General features: G+C 39.6%; 1 protein-coding gene across 1 annotated transcript; it reads left to right on the top strand.

Moving 5' to 3' along the window:
- The first annotated feature begins 1,159 nt into the window (after positions 1 to 1,159).
- Positions 1,160 to 2,609, top strand: LOC111610918 (protein turtle-like). The gene is made up of 5 exons (XM_023346019.1): positions 1,160 to 1,249; positions 1,583 to 1,618; positions 1,792 to 2,070; positions 2,150 to 2,395; positions 2,487 to 2,609. The coding sequence occupies exons 1-5, from the start codon at positions 1,222 to 1,224 to the stop codon at positions 2,579 to 2,581; spliced, it is 684 nt and encodes a 227-aa protein (XP_023201787.1). The 5' UTR covers positions 1,160 to 1,221; the 3' UTR covers positions 2,582 to 2,609.
- Positions 2,610 to 18,123: the final 15,514 nt, after the last annotated feature.

The raw sequence follows: 18,123 nt of genomic DNA, 5'->3' as shown, positions 1-18,123 counted from the left end.
AAAAGGTATAAAAAGGTTTAAAATGTAATAAAAATAAGTGTACAGCATCTATTCAGACTAGTATTATAATTTCACTGTGGTTTTGAGTCAATGGGGCAAAAGACTTGGATGCTATTGAAGAAAACATTATTAATATTAAAATTTTTTAAAATATTGAATATGACTCAAGTTTCATAGAGGACAGTGTGTCTCATGTAACAGCATGAATTAGCACTTTTAGTGTCAGTTGGTCACAAAGGTTTTATTAACATTAGTTTGTCAGCAGAGTTTGGGTCGGACATTTGTTGACGGTCCCTGAGTGAAGCTCCAGCGTTGAGGAGAGCAGGGTTAGAGTTATGATTTATGTCTTTACCATAATAATATATTTGCATCTCTATCAATTACAGGAAAAAGGAAATAAAGGAGACATGAGAAGCAACATTATCAACTATAATAAAAACATTTACAATGTACATATTTCAGTTATCAGCGAGTCCAAGATGAGAAATTGTGTTTTTTAGAAACTTATTTGAGAAAAAGTCAAAAACAAACCAATGAGAAACCAGTAAGCTTGCTGTGGGTTCTGTGGTCCTGAGTGGAACCAGCCCAGAAGGTTTAATATCATCATAATAATTATTATAAAATGATTTTCAATTATAATCTTCTTCCAGTTGCTACCACTAGGGGGCGCCTGTCTGCGTCTCTTCCCTAATCTCTACTGCATCAGCAGCCTTCAGCATTTTCTTCTTCATCACCTCCATCACCTTCTCCATAGTCTTCCTCAGTTTGTCAGCTGAAGCTCCTCCATGTTCCTTTAGTCCAGATTCATTCAGTGTTTCTGTCATTTGGGTCCTCAGGTCCTTTTGTCCTGCAGGTTTTATGTTCCCCTTCTGTCACAGAGCTGAACTGAATCAGTGGCTGATGATCAGGCTACTGCCTGATTCTGCTGCAGAGGAGCTTCTGCAGTCATTAGAACCAGCTGTTGTGGACAGAGACACTAAATGTCCAACATGCTGGTCAGGAGGCCTGAGCAGCAGAAACACTGCTTTGGTCTATTAGAGTGGAAGAAAAGTGAAGTTTGTGAAGGAACCATGAGTGATGAAAGTGTCAGTAACCTGCAGCCCCTCCTCTCTCAGTGTCTCCATAGAGCAGCAGACGGACTAGCAGCAGGAAGAAGGCGGGCTCAGCTTCAGCTTCTCAGCTTCAGTGAAACATCGTCAGGTCAGATCACTGAGAAGAACAATGGAAGGCACATCTCACTGTCTGATCTGTAAGTAGAGCAGTTTTAGTCTCTTTCTGCTGGATCAGCATTTCTCTCTGTCTGACTGACACTGGAAACATTTGACTAAATGATCATCTGATAATAGAATTACTGTGGACTTTATGTTTCTGTGTATAAAATGGATCTGGTGTCTAATAAAGGGCCAGGAGATGAATTTAGTGAATCAGCTGTTTCAATAAACAACTGAACAAAACAATCAGTTATAATGTTAGAAATAAAAGCAGGTCAATACTAAAGTAAAGCTTTTCAAAATAAAAATAGTCTGAATTACACAGTTTCAGAGCTTTAATTTCTAATAAACATCTTTTTATTTCTCTCTAGTTCTGATCTTCTTGCTGAGCTGCTCAACAGATCCAGGTTGGGAAATTTATGTTACATTAAAATGATTTTTAATATTCAGAGATGTAGTTTGGATTAAAGGTTACATCTGAATTTATAAATAGTGGAAAAAAGTTCATTTGGATAATTACTGAATATAATGTTATTTATTATTATTAAGAAGTGAAATCATAATAATTGTATCTTTCCAGTCCTCCCGGTTCGTCTGACTGTGAGTCCCAGCAGATCTCAGTTCTTTCTATATGAACCTGTGATTCTGACCTGTGAGGATGAAAACAGATCTGATGGATGGACTGTGAGGAGAAACACAAGCAGAGAGATCAGGAACCGATGTGGAGATGGATTTGGTAACTTAGCTGTTTCTACCTGCACCATCAGTTACCTGTATCCATCAGATACTGGTCTGTACTGGTGTGAGTCCATGTCTGGATCCTCCAGCAGCAGCAGCAGCATCCAGCTCTCTGTCTCTGGTAAGATCAGACTGTGGAGTTAGTGTTGCTGAAGCTGTGTGGAAATGGATGAAATGCTGTAGTTTGTCTCTGTGTTGAGGTGGATCAGTGATCCTGCAGAGTCCTGTCCTCCCTGTGATGGAGGGAGATGACGTCACTCTGAGCTGCAGAGCAAAGAATCAAACCCACAACCTCCCAGCTGCTTTCTATAAAGATGGCTCCTTCATTGGTGATGAAACTACTGGCAACAAGATTCTCAACTCAGTGAAGAAATCTGATGAAGGCCTCTATAAATGTAATGTCAAAGGTCATGGAGAGTCTCCATCCAGCAGGATCTCTGTCAAAGGTCAGAGGTCATCCTCTAACAGTAAATCTCATTGATAATGTCTGAGAATCCACAATCTGGTGATATATTTAATCAAACCTCTTTATTCTAGAGAAACCTCCAACCACCTCTCCACCTTCCTCCTCCTCCTCTCCACCTTCCTCCTCCTCCTCTTCCTCAGGTGAGCAGCTTCTCCTTCAGCTCTGAGTCTTGATGTTTACAGCAGACGGTTATTTAGCAGCTTCTTCTTTCTAGAGAAACTCACCAACATCTCTGACTCTACAGTCACACCTGGTCCAGGTTCTTCCTCCAGACTTCCCATTGTTGGATCTGTTAGTGGTTTGGTTATCCTGGTGTTGCTGGTTGTTGTGGTTTTACTGGTGAAACGACTTCATAACAAACCTAAAGGTGAGACAAACCTCTTGGTTAAATCTCTTGATTTCATTCAGTGAAACTTTTCAGATCTTCCTGAAAAACGTCCTGGTAACTTTGGATTTATTTCAGGTGATGAAGGAGGAAGAGGAGAGGATGACATCACTTCCAGAAACATCAGGATGTTCCAGAGGAAACAGAAGAAAACCAAACCAGGAACAGGAAATGGTGATTATGTTCATGTGTTTTTGTTTCTGTTAGATTTTCAGATTGATCAGAAAATGTTTCTTAATTAGAATCTGGTTTACATTTAAAGTCTCTTTAATGTCATGTTGAGAATAAAGTTTAAGGAAATAGTTAATAATTAAATTAAACCTTTAATGTTGATCACTATACATTTGTTCCTGTATATAAATACATTTTGTATTTGTTACAGTAGAACAATGTTTTTCCTCTCCTCCATCTTGTGAAGTCCAGTGCTGCTGTTGGTCAGCCATGTTTGGTTCTGGTCCAGTCGGGTTGGTCAGCCATGTTTGGTTCTGGTCCAGTTGGGTTGGTCAGCCATGTTTGGTTCTGGTCCAGTTGGGTTGGTCAGCCATGTTTGGTTCTGATCCCAGATCTGGGAATGTCGTCTCCGTCCAGCAGTGAACAATCATCCTCACTGATTCAGTCTGGATCTGATCAGACGCACAGTTCAGTTTGTTCTCTACATGCTGAGGCAGGGCGGCCATATTGGATCTGAACCCAGCGCTGGCAGAGAAACTTCAACAGTAGAAACTCTAAATTTGATTCTTTTACAACTTGGAACTGTTAGTCAGTAAAAATAACTTGTTTGTTTGCACCAATTTATTCCGCCAAGTACCACAACCGAACAGACAACCAAGAGCCGAAGAAGAGTACAAACGCAAAAACATGTACTCCTTGCATAACAGTGCCCCTAGTGGATGAACATGTAATGCCAACAAAAACAAAGAAGTAACAATCTCCCACTTTTCTTAGAAGAATAAAAAAATATTACATATATTTTAAGACTCATCACAAAGCACAGCCGTTAAGGATTTTGTTAGAACAGTTTTAACATGATGGAACGTGAAACATCTTGTGAATGAATTTATTGAAGAATCCAATGTCCTTCATAAAGAGCCTTAAGGATTGAGGTTGTGGATGATCCCTTCTTTGTTAAACAGTCTGTGAGTTGGTCTTTTGTTTGAGACCACAACACTGGATGAACTTTCTTAGTTTGAATCAGCTCTTTAATTGAACTGATTTCCAGGCGTAACCTTTTCTCTGTAACAAACTTAGTTGACTTAAGTGCATCTACAAGAGAGAAATGATCAGTCACACAGATTATAGGTGGAGGACAAGCAGTACTACCAGCACTGAGTTCAGAAAAGAGTGTGGAAAGAAAAATGGCATTATCAATCCCCTCAGACATAGCGAGTGTTTCACCTGCCAGTGTGCTTCTGACAATTCTCTTAATTCTCTTTGACTGCCATGAAATGGGAGAGAACATTGTCACCCATCAAAACGATGAAGTGCCCACCTTGAGTACCCCATCTGAAAGATTTCCAAAGGATGCATCAGTGAATGTAACCATCTGTAGTGGCGATTGTTTGTCAAACCAAACATCCAATAAAAAGTTCCATCCGCCACTATGAGGTACTGGGGTCCAGATTCTTCACGCAGGCACAAGAAGTTTAATGTCCAAACTTGTTGATTATCTTGGTTGCTTTTATTTTCCTTTTCAGCAAAACACTTATAACGTTCAAACTTTCCTTTGTTACTCCTGTCTACTTCTGTCGCTCTGTTGCTCTGTTGCTCTGGTAAAAACCAAAGGCCCCAAACCCAAATGCCTGCTTGTCTTTACCAGGCCCCTACACTTATAGAAAGTGGATTGATCCACCTCACTTCCTGTCTTAGAAATCAAATAAATAAGAACAAATAATAAAAACAAAAGATAAATAGAATTGACAATTATTAACCTGCAAATAATACAAAAACTAGAAATGTAAAAATAAATTAACAAAATTCAAATGCATAAAGAAATAAAGAATAAATAGCTCCAACACTCCGGCCCCTAATTGTGAATACTGTCACAATTACTTAAAAGGAAAAAGGAGCTATTCCCTCAAACATCTCCTTAATTCCTCAGGGTGATGCTTCCAGCAGCAAAAGAAGTTTGGTCACAGGTCTTTCCAAAACACTGGTCTTGGTTTGTAATCGCACAGAACGCACCAAGCCTTTTGCGTCCTGGTTTACACTCAAGACTTTGGCCATCATTCATGATCCTCTTGGGGCTGTAGAGTCTGCAATTAAGACAACATCTCCAGGAGTGAGACATCTTTTAGTTCTTGTCCATTTTTGTCTTTCCTGCATCAGAGGTAAGTACTCAGAAAGCCATCTTTTCCAGAACAGCTCTGCCATGTATTGTACCTGTTTCCACCTTTTCCTGACATACAGATCCTTTTGGTTGAACAGTCCTGGTGGCAAAACTGGTTTGTTTTTCAGCAACAACAAATGGTTGGGTGTGAGTGACTCAAGATCATTTGAGTCATCTGAAACTTTGGTAATAGGTCTGTTGTTTAATATGGCTTCAACTTCACAAAAAATTGTTTGAAGTCCTTCATCATCCAAAACTTGTTCTTTAAGAACTGAGACTAAAATGCTTCTTATGGAACGAATCAGACGCTCCCAAACTCCACCTTGGTGAGAGGCTGCTGGGATGTTAAAGTTCCATTTGATTCCATCCTGCACAAAAGCATGTTGAATTTTAGCATGGTTCAGTTCAGCCAAACTCTCTTTCAGCTCTCGATTTGCACCAACAAAATTTGTGGCATTATCAGATCTGATGGTGGAAACTGGGCCTCTTCTACAGATGAACCTGCGAACTGCATTTATACAGGAATCTGTATCGAGGGTGTATGCAATTTCCAGATGTACTGCACGGCTGGTGAAACAAGTGAACAGAACTCCATACCTTTTCAGGAGACTTTGTCCTCTTTTAACACTTATAGGACCAAAATAATCCACTCCAACATTTGTGAAAGGAGCGGTGGCTGGCAGAACTCTTTCTTCTGGCAGATCTGCCATCTTTTGTTCAATAAACTTTCCTCTGTTACGTCTGCAAACAACACAATGAGAAATTATTTTTCTAGCAGCTGAATTAGCATTTATTATCCAGTATTTTTGTCTTAACCTTGACAGCATATGAGCTCTTCCTGCATGTCCCAACTGTTGATGAATATGGTGTAAAATGAGGGTAGACATATACATATCCTTTGTCAAAATTACAGGATGCTTTGCTTCTACAGGCATGGCTGTTTTATTCAACCTGCCACCCACTCTGAGGACCCCAGCATCCAATACTGGGTCAAGTTTGTATAGAGAACTTCTCTTGGATACTGTTTTAAGGCCACTAGTGATTAAAGCTATTTCAGTTGTAAATTTCTGTTGTTGTGCAAACTGAATAATAGATAGTTCTGCTTTGGCCAAGTCTTCAGGAGTCAGATTTTCTTTCTTCAGCGTGGTCTTGAACCTTTCCATCTGCTTTTCCAGTTCTTTCTTTTGGTTTTCTGGATCATTTTATTCAGGTCTGCAGCAGCAAACTCTTTCCTTTTCTGTTGCAGCAACATCAGGATGTTTTTCAACTTTAAAAACCAAGCAACAGAGGTTTTAAGCTTTGTCCAAGCTGAAAAATAATGAATCAGATAGTTTGTAGCATTTTGTGATTCATTCACAATAACACTCACTGTTAGGTCCCTTTTGACCTCTGGGTCATCTGCAGGAATTACATGGTGATCCACCTCCAGTTTAGGCCATTCCTCTTCTGATCTGTGGAGAAATTCAGGCCCATTTATCCATCTCCTGCATTTGAGGAACTCCTCAGCTTTCATGCCTCTGGATGCATCATCTGCAGGATTCTCCTTGGAGGAAACATATCTCCACTGATTCACATTTGTTGCCTCTCGGATGACAGAGATCCTGTTTGCAACAAAGGTGTGAAATCTTCTGGTTTCACTGGAGATGTATTTTAGTACAGTTGTACTATCAGTCCAGAAAACAGGTTTTTTCAACTGTATTTGCAGCAATTTATTCACTCGGACAGCCAGAACAGCAGCTGTCAATTCCAACCTGGGGATTGTCGTTTGCTTCATAGGAGCAACTCTTGCTTTTCCTAAAATGAAAGTAACATGTGAGATGTTATTCTTTTCCAGTTTTAAATATGACACTGTTCCATAGCCATCTTGACTTGCGTCAGAGAAATGATGAAGTTGTGCTTTGTCTGGTTTTCTGATGCAGCTTGGTTTGATGCAACGGTCCACTTTAAAACTGGATATCAGCTGGAGATCCTTCAGCCAATCAAGCCACTTCTTAGAAATGGAGTGGGGAATAACTTCATCCCACTTCAAATTTTGTCGACAAAGTTCTTGTAGCAACAGTTTAGCTGGCAAACTGAAGGGAGCCAGGATTCCCAAAGGATCATACAGTGAGCTAACCACAGACAAAATGCCCCTTCTGGTGTGTGGGCGGTCCTGTACAGACGTTCTGAACTTGAACTCATCTGTTTCAATGCTCCACTGTAAACCCAGTACTCTCTCAACTGGAAGTTGATCTTTGTCCAAATCCAGATCCTTAATTTCTTTTGCTCTCCTTTCCTCTGGGATTGACATGAGCACTGTGCGACTGTTGCTGACCCATTTTGAAAGCATGAATCCTCCTTTAGAGCAGAGCTCTGTCAGCCTCTTCACCATCTGCACTGCATCTTCTTCTGTGGGAACAGATTTTAAACAGTCATCCACATAAAAGTTATTTTTGATTGTATCAACCACTTCAGCTGGAAACTGTTGTGCGTTATCATCAGCAGTTCTTTGCAGAGCATAATTTGCACAGCTGGGTGAAGACACTGCTCCAAATAAATGAACCAACATCCTGAACTCCTGTGCAGGTTTTGAAGTGTCACCATGATGCCACCACAGGAAACGGAGAAAGTTGACATGTTTTTCAGAGACATAAACTTGGTGAAACATGGCATCAATGTCGGCCATTAGTGCAACAGGTTCTTTTCTAAATCTGATCTCCAACCAGAGAGTTTGTGAGGTCAGGTCCTTGTAGAAGCTAACAGTTCAGTGATGCTCCTTTATAAGTTGATCCACAATCAAATACAACTCTTAACTTGCCTTTTGTGGGATGATGCACTCCATGATGAGGAATGTACCACAGTTGTCCATCACCTTTCTGTAGCTCATCTGCTGGTACGGCTTCAGCATGTCCTTGTTGCAGCATGTTGTTTACACAGGCAGTATATTCCTCCTTGTACTGAGCATCCTTTTCAAATCTCCTCCTGAGACGCTGGAGGCGCTGCTCTGCAACACAGATGTTATTTGGCAAGCTGGGACTTTCACTCCTGAAAGGTAAGTCAATATGATAATGACTTTCAACAAGTTTTGTTGAGTTATTAACAATGTTCATGAAATGCAGATCCTCTCTGGACATTTCAGTTTTCTCCTCTGAGGATCTTTCGTTAAAATCATGATTGTACTGTTTAACCAGCATTTCTTTAAGATGCTCAACAGAGATCCTGTTGGCTGTTACAGCAGTGCAGACATTTTTATTTCTGCTGTTGCTTCCAATGCGTAGAGGACCATTTATGACCCAGCCAACTTTAGTTTTTACAGCATAAGGCCCACCATCCACACTGTTTATCACCTCCCAGGGCTCTAAAACATTTGAAGCATCAGTTCCTATCAGTAGTTCCACATCTGCATTGATGTTATGAAGCTTAACAGGTTTAAGATGAGGCCACTGATCAATGTCCTTTTGTTGGGGAATATTCAATGTAGAAACTGGCATGGTACTTTGAGTCAAAACATCTGGCAACACTATGAAGTCATTTGTTTTCAATTCAGAGACTTCCAAACCAGACAAAACTTGTACATTAACAATCTTATTTTGATTCATTGTTCTCAGCAGAATATTTGTCCTTTAAGTTCAGACTTTTTGCCAGAGTTTCTGTACAGAACGTACCTGAACTTCCTGGATCAAGAAATGCATATATTTGTACAACTTTGTTGCTCTTTTGACTTTTAACTTTAACTGCAACAATAGAAAAAACAGCATCATCATTATGACCGGCCCCAATATGCCCACATGTCTGAGTGGTTGCAGTTGAAAAGTTGACATGAGACCTTGTTGTCTGTTGGGTTTGTTCTGAAGAGGCTCCTGGCTCCTTTTGCTCTATGTGAAGAACCTCTGGATGCTTTTGGTGACACACATTGCAATCCAAACGACTCCTGCAGTCTTTGCTTGTGTGACCAACTTTCAGACAACCGAAACAAATCCCCTTTTGTTTAATGAAGGTCAACTTGTCCCGATGCATTTTAGCTTTAAACTGCATACAGTTTTCCAATAGATGATTTTTTTGTAAACAAAACAAGCAGCTGTGAAGAACAGTAGACTTGATCTTGTTTTCAGTTGAGTGAGTTCTGGCTTCTGGAATTGTGCTGACATTAGTGGCAAAACTGCTTCCTTTTTTCCTTTGCTTGCTGGAACTTGAAACTTTAGAGTTGCCCCCAGTTTGTGGGTCTTGGATGTTGCCAAACACTGGATCTGATGCTATTTTTACTTCTTTTATTATAAAAGCAACCAGATCAGTAAACAATGCTCGGTGGCCATTTTGTTCCTGCAGCTCATAAGCAGTAACTCTCCATTTTTCCCTCAGTTTGTATGGAAGTTTCAGGACGATCGTTCTCATATTTGCAGGTAAGTCCAATTCTTTCATATAAACAATTTGTTGTGTTAAATTTGAACATCCTTGAAGGAAAAGAGAGAATGATTGAAGACTTTTCACATCATCACCTTTTATTGGTGTCCAACTCATAATTTTCTCCATATATGCAGAAGCAATTTTATTTTCGTTTCCAAAATGTTCTTCAAGAAGATATTTGGCTTTGGAATAACCTTGATCAGGAGGTAAGTGCTGACAACTATGCACCAGATCTTTAGGCTGCCCCCTAGTGAACTGCTCTAAGAAGTGCAAACAGTCGTTCCAGTTGTCAGTTTTAGCTTCCACTCCGTTTTCAAAGGCGTTCATAAATGATCTGTACTGCAGGGGGTCCCCATCAAACACAGGGATGTTTCTGGATGGGAGAACAGACGATAAGTTTTGTTTTACAAGTAAGGCAGTTATGTCATTTTGTCTCTGCATGATGTTCACAATATCATTCTGACAGTTCTCAGTCAAAGAGGGAGATTGAAATTGCTGTGTTGCTTGAGTTGAAGAATCAACTTTTACTCTCATCTGATCCATTTGAAGTTGTTTCTGCCTCTGTTTAGGTCTGACGACAGGAGAGTCAGATGAAAAATTTGCTCTTTCTTTCGGAACAAACTCATCAGCGCCAGGATTTAGCAGAGGCGTGTCCTTTACTTGGGCTCTTTCAAAATAAGAGTTCATTCCATCAGATCGTTGAGAACTAGCAACTGAGTTTATGTTCAAAACATTAAGTTTTGCATTAGTTGCTGCCAACTCTGTTTCCAAGTCTAATTTTTCCTCTTGAGCTTGGATCAGATGTTTTTTGTCCAACGCGGCCAATCTCTCCATGAGCGCTGCCTTTTCAGCCGCAGCTTTAATGCGAGCAGAAGAGGTAGATGAAGTCCGAGACTGCTGTGAAGATGTTTTTGAACGTGGCTTTACACTTGAAATATTAGAGACACTGTCTTCAGGATTTATTTCATCCAGATCTGCAACCTGATCATCATCAACATTATTTTTCTGTTCAGTATATGAATCTCCTGCTTCATGCAACCAAACCTTTACATTGTCCATAAAATCAGAGAATGTCGTCACCTTGGACTGAAAATACACAGATTGCCTTTTCACTTCTTCTTCTGGTAATGGCAAGCTTAAAAAGGATTCATGTAAATCGGTTGCATCTTGATAGCATTTAATAAACTTGACAAAGTCAGAAGAAACTTTAACATTTTCTTGTGACGTCATTAATGCGGAAATTTTCTCCACTAATTTTGAAGCTTGTTTACACTTTAAACTTCGTTTTTCTTGACATGTTTTTACATAAAACTCCAAACCCTTTGGTGTGAATTTGATGTTTCTTTTCTCTTGCGACATCTGAGTGTCATCCTCTTTGCTCTTTACATCGGACATTTTTAGCGATTCTTTGAATTATTTCAAACATTTAAAAGCAGCATAATCCACAAGGAATCCACAGGACAAATCACAAACGTGTCTCTTTGTTTAAAGAGGTTGATTCGTGTGAACAAACATTTCCATGATGGGCGTCGGCACACGTCTTTATCCAATTAAGCGTCAACTTGTCACATCAAACTCATCTCATCAGTCTTTGCAGTGAAATAATGTCTTTAAACTCCAGTAGTTTCACCGTTTTCCTTTACGGCTTGAACAATATTGCCACATACCAGCTTAATGAATGAGTGACGTGTCGATCCAGGCCTGACGTTTGATTTCAACGACGATCCAAAACCTTTTGTTTGACGGTAATCCTTGAGATCCATACATCCAACATGTCCATTGATGAGGGATTATTCCTTTTAGTCCACGAGTTGGTTCTTTACTTGATCCATGGGGAGGTTTTTACTTGCTGTAGTGGCAATTGTTTGTCAAACCAAACATCCAATAAAAAGTTCCATCCGCCACTATGAGGTACTGGGGTCCAGATTCTTCACGCAGGCACAAGAAGTTTAATGTCCAAACTTGTTGATTATCTTGGTTGCTTTTATTTTCCTTTTCAGCAAAACACTTATAACGTTCAAACTTTCCTTTGTTCTCCTGTCTACTTCTGGTGCTCTGGTAAAAACCAAAGGCCCCAAACCCAAATGCCTGCTGGTCCTTTACCAGGCCCCTACACTTACAGAAAGTGGATTGATCCACCTCACTTCCTGTCTTTAGAAAACAAATAAATAAGAACAAATAATAAAAACAAAAGATAAATAGAATTGACAATTATTAACCTGCAAATAATACAAAAACTAGAAATTTAAAAATAAACTAACAAAATTCAAATACATAAAGAAATAAAGAATAAATAGCTCCAACACCATCTTTAAGTTACTGTCTTCCCCAAGGTGTTGAAAATTCAATTCAACTGACTTGGCCTTGAGCTTACACACAACTCTGTTTGCTTCATTAATGGTCTGTACTGTAGCATGTTTGAGACGAGATGCTAAATCGCTAGCATCAAACATGACATCAGGCCTGCTCTGTCTCGCCACCCACAGAAGTTGTCCTATCTTCGATCTGAGCTGCTCTGTCTCCTTTTCAGTGAGAGGTGAAGCTGACTCTGCTGCTCGTGAGGGTGAGAGGTGTATGGACTGCAGGTGCTGAATGTATGTTTCTTGGTGTATTTGTACCTTCTTACCTTTAGTAACGAGATCTACCCCCACATAGGAAAAGCTATTGTGTGCTTCACGGCCGACATTAAACTTTGACCTCAGGTGAGGTATGACTGACTCTGAAAACATATGTGATCCACCCCATATAAAATCATCAACATGACAAGCAAGTACACCAGTTACATTTTTGTGCTCATCCAGCCAATAGAAAACTGCAGGGTCAACCTTAGACATGATGCCTCCTGCTTCAATCATGATGGTTTTTACCCTGTTATACCAATACAGTGAAGCATCAGCTAAACCATACACACATTTTCTCAGTTTCCAAAGCACACCTGTTCTATTAGCCTCTGGGGGAGGTTTGATGAAAATGTCTCTGGACAGTTCATACCTTGTAAAAATTGTTTTTGACATATAACTGCCACCAGGAGTCTCAGTGACTCTGAGGCACAGGTTGGAGAGTCCTTTTGTAAACTTGTAGCTCCTCAAATCCTCGTACAACAAATCTTCCTTTTGGTATTATTTCATTTTCAGTCTCTTTCAGAGTGCACTCCTAACGAGTGGAGACACACTTTTGTCCTTTGTCCTCAATTTCTTCAAACACTTGGTTCTGTTTCCAGCTTTTTATTTCATTTTCCTTTGCTTCATCAAACGACATGTCCTTACTCACAAAAACATCCTCATGCATATCCGTATCCTCATCAGCTGCCTGGACGTGAAGATCCTCCAACTGTGACAGATCAGCTGATTCACTGTTGTCAGCCACTCCTGCAGGCTCAAGCAGCTCCAAGTTAAACCAGTTCTTGTATTTCCCAGTTGCTTTGCCGGCACGGCCCAACACTTTGGCTTTTCGTGAGACACCCTCTTCATTTCTGAATGTCACAATTTGACCTGTCTTTATGATGGTGTTCCCAGTGTGCTGTCTCGTGGCCTCTGCATTTTCAGGAGCAGGCAAAGGATAATTCTCAGGATTTACTGCAATAGTGTCCCCTCCTCCATTCTCTTCAATGATGTCCACTGTATGTTGTCCTTGAATGTTCTCCTCATTGCAGATAATCTGAGGTGCTTCATTCTATTGAGTAACTTTTGTCAATCTGAGTTGATGCACTCTGACACAGGTTCCTCCGTGTCTAACAAAAACGAGTCCACCATCTTGACCAATCACCACTCCTGGTCCTTTCCATTCTGGACAATCCACTCTTTTGTAAAAGACTTTGTCTCCAGTTTCATATCGCTCGTCTATGGGCTGCAGCTGTTTCTTTAGTGTTCTGCGTATCTTTTCTGAACATTCTGCTTCTGTAAAAGCTTTTCTTGCAGCATGCAGGGCTGAAATGTGCTTGGCAACCCATTCACTCTTGGTGGTGCCTCTAGAGCTGGAACTTTGTCTATTAATACAGAGGGCAGGTTGGGATTCTGCCCGAACACCAGCTGATGTGGGCTGTATCCATGGACACTTTGCAAAGAGTTCTTTGCCATCAGGGCCCAGTCCATGGCAGTGCTCCAGTCACATCCAGTACTTGCTTTGGCTTTCAGTAGGATCTCCGTCAGAGTTTGATTATGGCTCTCTAACAGTCCATTGCTCCACGGACTGTAGGCAGGTGTTGTCTTAACTTCAATATTAAAGTTCTCGGCCATGTCTCTCACTTCCTCGTTATTAAACTCACCACCATTATCACTGAACAACTTTTGTGGTGGGCCATGCACACTGATCCAATCATGGATAAAACGTTTGACTATTTCAGAACCGCCTCTTGGTGGTTAAGACACTACCAGCACTGAAATGGGTGAACTGGTCAATAATGTGTAGGTACCAAACTCCAGGTTCAAGTTCGTGCAGATCTACAGCAACTGTTTCATTGTATGTAGATGCCAACGGTAAGCCGACAGCAGGTTTTGGTTTGGTCTTACAATGTTTTTGACACACTTCACACTGGTTCACGACCTTTTCCAGCAGGCTGTCACATTCTGTGTCCTTGTTGCCAGAATTAGTCAAAAGTCTCTGTATTTTATCAGCAGAGGTGTGTCCAAACTGCTCATGAAGTTTCTCCAGAACTTTCATCTTTTCACTTATGTTCATCTTGTCTGTTGCAGTCAGTATTTCTTCCTCAGTAGCTTCTAATAGCGTATCAGAGTGAATAAAGTTTCTATTGTCACTGTCCACAATGTCCACACAGTAATGACCTGAACTAGTAAAGTCCAGTTTGACAGGCTGGTTAAACATCACTGCACTGTCCCTTTCCATGTAAAAACAGTCCCTGCCCTTTTTAATGAGGCTTTACTCAGAAGCAGCGGGATGTTAGCAGGTACTACTTCAGTTTCTATGTTACACTTTGTGTTGCCGATTTTAGCAGGTATCTTTACCTTTTTTATGGAATTGACGATTTTTCCATCTCCAAACTTGAAGGGCCTGTGACTTTGTGTTTCTGTCTCTTTCATAATATTCACACTTTTCTTGTGTAGTACAGTACTGTAGTTGTCCAGCCACTCTTGTCCACAAACTGTCCTGGTGCAAGCAGTGTCTATTATTGCCGAGCCAAAACATTCTGTCATGAATATTTCTGCATCTGTTGGTGATTCTTTGGTGAATAGAGTTAAATTGCACTCTTCCACGTCTTTTGCATCCTCAGCAATTTTAACACTATCAGCTTTGTGCGGACAGTTTTTAACCCAGTGAAACGTAGCTACTTTGACACACTGCACATTTTGATCGTGTCCGTTCTTATCCAGCGGGTTTGTACCGGGCTGCGTAGTTTCCTGATGGGGACTTTGCCGCCAGTATTTGCCTTTTTGCCGCCGTTGCAAACACAAACTCCTGGCTAATGGCTTCTGCTGCTGCACCTCTTTTCTGGCCAAATATTCTCTTCAAAGCGGACTTCATAGAAGCAAATGTTACATCTGAGCCGTTAAAGCCAACTGTCTGTCTGTTATATCCAAACACGCGGTGTCCAAAAGCTTAAAAGCCAAAACTGCGTCAGGTAGCGCCATGTTGTATTTTTTCATGCGCGAGTAACGCTGCTCAAAATCAATAATATAGTCCGCCATCGACATGTTAACTTCTTTTATGACTTGGTCAAAATCCGAGTACGCCTCATAGATCCTGTCCTTTTCCTCTTTTAGGAACAAGTCATCTAGTTTAGCCAACAATGTGGTCATTCCAGGGTCTTTATTCAGATCGTCTACCGGAATTTCCATCGCCGTGTCCCGCGCTCTTCCAGACAGTCCCAGGGCGACAGCAAGCGCTTGGTTTTTCTTCTCCAAATCTGTAACTCTCGTCCAAATGTTGACTTCATTCTTCCAGCTTTAGTAAAGCTTTCCTCCTTCAAACTCTGTAGTTACTAACCATCCTCTGCTACCAATGTTAGTCAGTAAAAATAACTTGTTTGTTTGCACCAATTTCTTCTGCCAAGTATCACAACCGAACAGACAACCAGAGCAGAAGAAGAGTACAAATGCAAAAACATATACTCCTTGCATAACAGTGCCCCTAGTGGATGAACATGTAATACCAACAAAAACAAGTAACAGGGACAAAGATTTTTTCCTTCTGTGACCTTGGGGGTACAGTTTCTGTTATGTGTGGAGAACCTTAAATCCTCTTTTTACCAGATCACACAGATACATTTGTAAAAATGATCAGAGGCACTGTTGCAAATTAAATACAGTTTATTGGATTCACAAGTTCCTTTGGACAAAGATAGTCAGTTTATTTTATTATACAAAAATGACCATATTAAAAGTAAAAGTCTATGCTGGCCCTGGAAACCTCAAGTAAAGAGACATAGTTAAAACCCAATTAAATAAAGTTAGACTGTTTGGGGGATAAATAATAATAAAGAAAACACAAATACAACTAAATGCACCAAATGTTCCCCAGCAAAAACACACTCACACAAAAAGCCCTGGTGAAACAGCAAAGGAAAGAAAAACTTCCCTTCCACTAGTCTCCTCAATCTGAATAATAGCTTGGGACACAGGGACAGCATAGGTCCTTTTTATTGTTTAAAAATAATTATAATTAATTAATAATTAATATTATTTAAAAAGACAATAAAAACTCCCCTTCCTTCAACAAAACTAGCAAAAAGAAAATACTTTTAATAAATAATAACTATCCCAAAAAAAGAAAGAAATTCTAAACTAAAAGGAAACTGAAACTGAAGCAGACCAACCTACACAAAGACATCAAATTAGACAAGCACCTTAAGTAGTTAGATAATTATGAGAAACTGTCTTTACCTTCTTTAAACCAGTCAGTGGTGCTCTGTACGTCACTCGCTCTAGAAGTTTCTCTCCTACAATAATCAAGTGGAGGAATCAGAAATAATTCTAAACTCACCTGATGCTCAATGCTAAACAAACCTCTGCAGGAATCCAAGTCCACCTCGCTGCAGCAAACAGAATGGGGCGGGGACGGACCACTGTCAGTCTTATACCTTATATGGAAATGGGACTATTTCATTCCGGAAATGAAGGGGGCGCTAGTGACACTATTTCCTGTACCGACCGTGTTATAATAATTATACTAATAATAACGTATTTTATTTGACAACGCCTTTTAAAACACCCAAGAAGACTTTCAACATTAAAAATACAAATTAAATAGTAAAGAAATGGCTACAAAACGTGATATGTCACGTGGTATGTCTGTCACGTGGTAAGTCACTTTTTTATTTTCAAATCTTTATTAAATCTTTATTTAAAATTATATTAGTAACAAACAATCTAGAATAAGCAATAAGGAAACATTATGGAGATGTATTTATCTATCCTTACACCCAATCTATCTCAAACAAAAGTAATAAAACATGAATCAAATCAATATTTTGGAGACAAATGTACATTACATTAAGAGCACATTTATCCATCCATTAATTATCATGATTGATCCCTATAGTGGGTCATGAGGGCTGCTGACCCTGGACAGATCGCCTGTCCATCGCAGATTAAGAAAACAGATATAAACAAATGAAGTTCAAATAATATATTTTGATGTTGTGAATGGTACTCTTAAAATAAATAAGTTACAATCTAAAATATAATAGCCTCTGGCTTATTAAATAAGAACTAGATGGAAAAGAGGTTTGGTCGGTAAAACATTTAGTCAACAATTTTGGCCAACTTAGTACGTCCATTCACAGCGCACTTTTGTTGTTTATTTGCCAAATATTTTTCTTATTATTCACATTGTGAATATAATTTACAAACAAACCAAAGGACTTCTGAACTTCTAACAAGTGAAGTTCAGAAAACTAGAATATTTTTGGTTGCAGGTGACCTGGCTCAGCAATTATCATTGTTTACCATAATGTCTCATTGGAAACTTTTGCTATAAGGACTCCAGTTCAACCAGTAAACTGACTGGTGTCCCACTATTCCATTTATAAATTCCATATCAATTCTATCAATTGCAATCGATTCATAAAATAAAGCCCTTAAATATCCAATTGTTGCAAAACCCAAAGAGATTAATTAAAACTTTAAATGTAGCTTCAATCTGGAAAGACTCACACAGAGAGAAAGTAGGTTTTAGAAAGTTTATTTGACAAGAAATAATCTTTGGGGCTCGGACCCCGGCAGTAGACACTGCGCTGGTAACCGCCAGAGAGAATAATCTTTTTTCTATATGAAAACCTTTTTGAATAAAGTCACTGGTTACATAAATTAAACCAGTGTGTAAATTCTAACTATAACTGTCTTCATCTCACCTGCTCAGCCAATCACCTGATCATGTGTCTCCATCTCAGTCTAACGGCGCCGGGCTCATCTCTCTTCATAAAGTCCGGCTCAGGATACCTTTAGTCTTATGTTTGTATTATGACTTTGTAACCGAACAACATGTTTCTGTATGTGCTTACTTTATTACAAAAAACCCAACAGTTGATTCTGACTGTTAAAACATAAACAACTTAGCTGTATGTCAGGAAACATTGTATTTACACATATAAAATATTGCAAGTTATTAGCTTTGCTTGCATTTAAAATTTTTAAAACAAGGTTATCCTATTGTTAAATAA

This window comes from Xiphophorus maculatus, chromosome 14 (assembly GCF_002775205.1).
Source record: "Xiphophorus maculatus strain JP 163 A chromosome 14, X_maculatus-5.0-male, whole genome shotgun sequence".
Lineage (NCBI taxonomy): Eukaryota > Metazoa > Chordata > Actinopteri > Cyprinodontiformes > Poeciliidae > Xiphophorus > Xiphophorus maculatus.
This window is presented reverse-complemented; position numbering and strand designations above follow the sequence as displayed.